The 6,698-nt window shown below is 36.9% G+C and overlaps 1 protein-coding gene across 1 annotated transcript; it reads left to right on the top strand.

Annotated features, from left to right (window-relative positions):
- The first annotated feature begins 1,762 nt into the window (after window positions 1-1,762).
- Window positions 1,763-5,682, top strand: LOC100266079 (protein LIGHT-DEPENDENT SHORT HYPOCOTYLS 10). The gene is made up of 2 exons (XM_002280630.4): window positions 1,763-2,479; window positions 5,402-5,682. Exon 1 carries the CDS (start codon window positions 1,952-1,954, stop codon window positions 2,453-2,455), a length of 504 nt encoding a protein of 167 aa, XP_002280666.1. The 5' UTR covers window positions 1,763-1,951; the 3' UTR covers window positions 2,456-2,479; window positions 5,402-5,682.
- Window positions 5,683-6,698: the final 1,016 nt, after the last annotated feature.

Genomic DNA, 6,698 nt, shown 5'->3' with positions numbered 1-6,698 from the left:
CCAGATTCGAACTTGAATCATGGATCATCCGAAAAAATCGTTTGGGACTATTGGGTCTATAATTATTGATCAAACGGATATAATGACTTTAGCCTAGAGCATCTTCCATGTGGGACCTCAAAAAAGAAATTGGTCGGCTGTCCACCCCATCAACTTGACGTGTACCTCAGGTTTCTTCACTCTCAAATTATGGCAAGTTAGAATTTAATTGCTGTGGCAAAAACAACCAAATTAGGTTTAATGCCAGAAGAGGATCACATGTAGAGCAAATCTGTCACATTTCAACTTTCGTGGGTGTCTTGCATCTTATTTAACAAAGTGGTATTTTTCCATTCGAGCCATTCATGGAAACCAAAAGACTCCTGTAGGTGATGGCACTATCAAACTTTGCTGTTTTACACTTTGCTGCTTGACATCTGGATCCAAAATCAACCCATGTTTGGCGTGGCTTGATTTGCATTTTTCTGCCCATAGTGCATCTTATGTAAGATGAAACAAGATACTTTTTTTGAAATGAACTTTCTGAACCACCATTACCCTATAAATTCTTATAAGATTTTGGGTATTTGTGCATTATATCCTGGCCAAGAATCTATGCTTCTTGAATCTTTATAAAGGTATAACTTCTTAAAGATGTGCCCTTTAATTTATAGTATGAAAAGGAAATAGTTTCACATTATTTTATGAAAGGAGACATTTCTTCCGGCTGTATGTAAAGCCTGGATCCTGCAGAGTTGGGATAGCTGCCTTTTTCAAAATGTTTGTACATAAACTGGTTATTTGTTTTTACATGCCTCATCATTGTAGGGGAAAACATGACTACTTCACAGTTACTGCTCACCAGATCTCTTATGCTTGTAGTCAATTGCCGCGCATGGAATCAAGAATTCAGCAAACTCATTCCATTAGTTTCAAAATTAATACCCTCTTCACAGGTATGATGAGACTTTTAGTAATAGAATCAAACTTTTCAGTAATGGAATCCGTATACCGCAATCTTTGTATTTCTTTTTGTTACTTTTGTATTTTTTTTTTTTTTTTTCAGTGGCCGAATTTGAAAAGTTAATTCTATCATCACATTTGTCCCTTTTCCCCCATGACATAATTTCCAATACTTGATTCTGCTTGAGATTATCTGTTTGCACGAATGTATACGCATCCATACGACATGTGGTATGGGCCAATGTCCGAAGCCATGCTCCCGAGAAGCTGACATAAAGCTTCTGTTCTATAAATAGGCGGCTTCATGGGTAACATTGGCATGTCTTAATGCTCTTGGGCTTGAATACACATTCTTGTAGTCCTTGACAAAGACAAGCAGAACAGCAACAGAAAAATCTTTAAGGGTAGATCTCATTCATATCTACCATTCAAGGGTCAAATATATCAGGTCTAAGAGCCCAGATTTAACTGCTATCGCTACTTCAAATACTATCACTGTTACTTGTTACTACTAATAATAATGATGATGACTCCGCTGAAAAAACCTATTATTTTCCTGTTATTTTATATCTAACAGTTTCTAGTATCATATATGATCACATACATATATAAATCTATATATTGTGGCATCCAGCCATTACAAAGCATCCTAGTGGGTGACATAGTCGAGTTGCACCGACTACTAAATGACGAGGTTATCACAATAATAGGGATTAGGCTTTAATTAATGATAAGGGTTATGTTGACAAAAGGCCTCCAATAATTGTGAGCTACTGGGGAAACTTATTGTTAATGTTAATGGCACTATTAAAAAAGGAGAATAAAATGAAAGATGGAGAAAAGAGGGAATGGAAAGCAACTGCATATGGCCCATGGCATGTCAACTCAGTAGGGCCACGATGTGATCTGCATCTTCCTCCACTCCATTCTCCTGTTCCTTTTACCTCAACCTCCAACATTTTTGCCTTATTTAGCAAATAAGATTAATCAGTCTTCATCGTTGGCAGTGATGTCCAGTGAAAGAGGAAAAGATTTGGCAGAAGGGTCATCGAGATCCCCAGGTGATCAGCAGTCGGTGACACCAAGCCGATATGAGTCGCAGAAGCGGCGAGACTGGAACACCTTTGGCCAGTACTTGAAGAACCAGAGGCCCCCAGTTCCACTGTCACAGTGCAATTGCAACCATGTGCTTGACTTCCTTCGATATCTGGATCAGTTTGGAAAGACTAAAGTTCACCTCCAAGGATGTATGTTTTTTGGACAGCCCGAGCCGCCAGCTCCTTGCACTTGCCCACTGAGACAGGCTTGGGGCAGCCTTGATGCACTGGTTGGGAGGCTTCGAGCTGCTTACGAGGAAAATGGTGGCTCACCAGAGACCAATCCTTTTGCCAGTGGCGCGATCCGGATTTATCTTCGAGAGGTGAGGGAGTGTCAGTCTAAGGCAAGGGGGATTCCATACAAGAAGAAAAAGAAGAAGGCTGGTGAATCGACTTCTTCAGGGCAGTTCTCTTGATTGCTATGGCTGTTTTGGAAAATGGTAAGTTCCCAATAGAAATGATTCAGGTTCTTTGATTTTGCCTAGATGGTTAATTGTCTCATCTTTGCATAGAACCCAACTTCGTGATATTACAGACAGACCAAATAACAAATTAACTATAAGTAAATCCTATGGGGCCAAATCTATGTGATTTTAAGGATGCCTGTTACTGCCTTAAATTCAATTTGAAAACCCCAAAAGACGATAAGAAGAAATAAACAGTCCTGGCATATGGTTGGAACTTTAGGAAATCTCATGTTCTTGATACTAAACCCTAGAACTAGTTCCCTACAACCCTATTTACGGATATTCACACTGAGATTGTGAATAATGCAGTCAGTGACTTCAATTCATCATAGTTTACTGTCGAAGACTTCGAACACAACGGTGACAATATTGTCTTCTTGACATCTTCAGACAGAAAACCTAGAGATTGGCGTCTGCAGATTCAAAAACCAACTGACATTATCATTGGGAAGTTGTCTCTTTTCCTCTCTCTCATGCCAAAAAGACTGTTTGTAGTCCCAATTAAAATAATCCCAACCTGCATGTCCCCTTTTCACAAGTTTTGGCTTTTCAGGATTCTACAGATTTTGTGCCCCAATGGATGGGGCATTCGAGAAATAATCTACCGCACTTTGGAATGTTTACAAATAATTAAACAAATAACTAAATTAAAATTAAGGTCTCTTTCAGATCTCCTAAATCAATATCACAAGGCCATGCATGCTTTTTAGGATGCCTTTTCTTCTTTATATTATTATAAATCACAGAATCATAGTAAGAAATCTGTCATTTGTACGAGAAACCGAAGTCTTAATATTCAATATCTTGCTTTTGCATATGCTTACAGTGCCCCCATTTCAGCTAATACCCCACTGTTCATTACTCAATTAGCTCAGAAGGTATTTACACAAGGGCAGTTTTGAAACTATGTTTTCTCATTCATTTGTATTTGTCCTTTGCAGGTTAACTACATTGCTTATATTAGTTCTTATATTATTTTCGCATTATTCCACAATTATTTGGTTTGTATGTATTGGATGCTTTGGAATTCTCTCTCTATCTCTCTCCTTTTTTTTCTTTTGGTGGTGATTGAATGGCTGATCAGCTGGTACTTCAGGCACACATTTCATTTCTTGTATTCTTATTCCTACTTTGTTCAACGCCCTATTACTTCACATGTTCTTATTAACCATTCATCCATATTTTCTATCTAGTTTCAATAAAAAATTATATTCCTTGAAACCACACTTGTTAAATGAAAAGCAATGGGAGAAAAAGATATTGTACTAAGAAGATGAAACCAGTGGTGAGGCAACTTGTGTTAGAGACAACATTCGGGAAAGTCGGGAAGACAGTTTGACCATGAAGTGAAGATCATAGAGGGTACTAGAATGAGAAGATGAAATCAGTGGTGAGGCAACTTGTGTTAGAGACAACATACGGGAGAGTCGGGAAGATAGTTTGACCATGTACATTGAAGATCATAGAGGGTACTAGCACAGAGAAGTGGCAAGACAATGAGAAGGTTAGAATATTGATGGGATTAATATCATATTATACTAGTAAATAAAGGTTAATAGCATGAAAGGATTCATATTAATCAACCCCACAGGTGGCATTAAGGCTTTATGTAGCCAACAGTAATTGAGAAGAGTGCTCATATATAGCTTTTGCATTTTAAATTTTAAGTTGATAGATTGAACATCTAGGACCGAGAGTGGATTCTTTCTTGTAAAATCCTCTTGGATGTCATCATGAATTTTCGCCATTTTAGCTAGCTAGCTAGATGCTTCTGCATTGGAACTCCCTTCCAGAAGTAAAGAAATTAACATAGAAAATACATAAAATTGCAACATTTATGCGCTTCTGTAAAAATGAAGATGACTCTTCACTATCTTTGAGATCCTCTCACCTCCCCTCTCTCGGCTCTTGAAACTAAAACTGCGATGTTGGTTTTACTTGATTTTCCTAGGGAGAAAAATACTTGGTACAACATAAAAGGAACATTATTGCTTGAGAACATAATAGAATAGTGGTAGGACCAACAGGTATTGACACCTAGGCAGGAGGGAAACATGCATCCGGTGGATACGCCTCTTTTGTGAACCTGCAGTATCATGGCCTAAGGGTACAATGTTTGAAATTCAGAAACTGGTTAGCAGGAGAATATGCCTGGACGGCAACATGAATAATTGTGTAATCACTTATTGAAGATCTAATGTAGATCTTGAATTTATTGTTATAAGAACATATTCCATTCATCAACACCATCTGCTAATTCCAAATTTAAGTCGATATTAATTTCATGTCTGTTTTTTTTTTTTTTTGGCTGAATGTTCTAGCTAGCAGTTTAATATCATCTGACACTCACCTTATTACTTTCACCTATACCCTGATTGACTTATCTCTGATTTATATGTTGTTTCTATTATTGCTGGTCTGCTCTTCCAACTCTGATCAAATAATTAGTAGAAAAGCAGTCAGATTTCTTGCACTTAAGTAATCTTTCTTGCATATCATGTTGGTTCTCTGTATAATTAAAGATGCAACAAGGCCTTAGTCCCAAATATATATTAAGGTCCTGCTTCAAAATGGCTTTCTTTATTCCCCTAATTTTTACTTGTTTACAGACCAATGGGTATTGTGATTGCTACATGGAATGGAATCATCCCAAAATCTCTTGAGTTGTTCTTGGAACAAATGTATTTCATCTTATTATGTTCATGAAAGAGAACTTTAGAATATTTCAATAATACTGATGATATCAGACTTAGATGTCTTTATGCTAGTATCAATTTTACTCTAAGGGTACTGGAGACAAATTTCTCTGAAGGGATATCGAAATTAATTCCTGCACCTAGAACAGTTTATGCTACGAAATTTAATAACATTCTAAACTGATGGTTTTCCCTGCAGGATCATATGCCGAATGTTTGAATGGAGAAGATCATTAGATGGAAAATTTTATTGAAGTTGAAGTTCTACTTTGATAATGGCTTTTCTCTTCGCAAATAGCTATAATCAAGGGGCTTGATCGCAGCATGCTGTTGTTAGGTGTCCCCATTTTGTTTGCCATATTTGGGAACTTTTAATCTCTTATTAAATCATAACTCTTGATAGCATTGAGGGTTTCATGGTAAAACTGTTGCTTGCTGTATTTGAATAATAGTACTTTGTAATTTTCTGTCTCTCCTTCATACCTGCATTTTCTCCTACTCTTTATTTCATTTCTCTTTCTTGTTTGAATTCTTATAAAGTACAACCATAAAGGTTAAAGTGCTACTTACCATCAACCACACCTTGGATACTTAACTGCTTGTCATTTTGATTAAGCATCAATTCATGCCCATTCACCAATGCATATGTACCTGAAGCAACGCAAGGAATCATAACTTTCACTTACAATTTAGATAACATTAATTCATATGAAGGAGGAAATTGATATGGAGAAGATATACAGTATACCAACAAGTCCCTAAGGTCTCTCGCTAATTTCAGAGAAAGCTAGAAAATAGGAAATTAAACTTTTGCTTAATGGGCTAAGCTCCAAAGTTGCAGGAGCAAACTGTTTAATGCCCAAGTGTAAATTTGAAGTTAATTAACTTTTGATCCTCAAGTTGTCTGGGGAAAAAGGGAAAAACCATGCCTTCGATGAGAATACGATGCCCATGATAGGCAAAACTGAATTAATGGCCAGCTTTTTTATTCAGTCACCATTTAGTTATACTTCCATGTGCTAGCTTAAAAATACTACTTGCTTCCACTTCAATAAGTCCCCAAGCTGAATGGTGCGTTTTACTCCTCAGCTCCTGTAATGAAGTTTCTTCTATTGTACTTGGTAAAAGAATCTGAACCTGTTGTTCCAAGATCTTGTATCTGACTGCAGGTACCACTCGTTACTGTCTCCTTGATCCACATCATGCAAATAACCGGCATCTGGAGAATAATTTTCGGAAATTAATGATGTTTTGAGGACATGCACTGAGATCACTGAGACAGCACATACCTTTCGCTATGACATTTTCATGAATTTTGGTTTTTGTTGTAAAGCTCTGATGCAAGATATATAAATCTCTGATATTTGAAGTATGCACCATTGAAGAGACAATTCCTTCCATTATGATTAGTGATTTTATTCATACATAATATCGGAAAAAATTGTTCATTGAATTTTCCAACATACTAATCTTGACTTTTCATTCATCTAGCGCCT

The sequence above is a fragment of the Vitis vinifera genome, chromosome 12 (genome assembly GCF_030704535.1).
Source record: "Vitis vinifera cultivar Pinot Noir 40024 chromosome 12, ASM3070453v1".
Classification (NCBI taxonomy): domain Eukaryota; kingdom Viridiplantae; phylum Streptophyta; class Magnoliopsida; order Vitales; family Vitaceae; genus Vitis; species Vitis vinifera.
The sequence above is the reverse complement of the archived record's forward strand: the minus strand, read 5'-3'. Positions and strand labels throughout refer to the sequence as shown.

Bases quoted from the DNA above. Each gene is read 5' to 3' on its own strand.
- LOC100266079 (XM_002280630.4), top strand. From the start codon at position 1,952: ATGTCCAGTGAAAGAGGAAAAGATTTGGCAGAAGGGTCATCGAGATCC.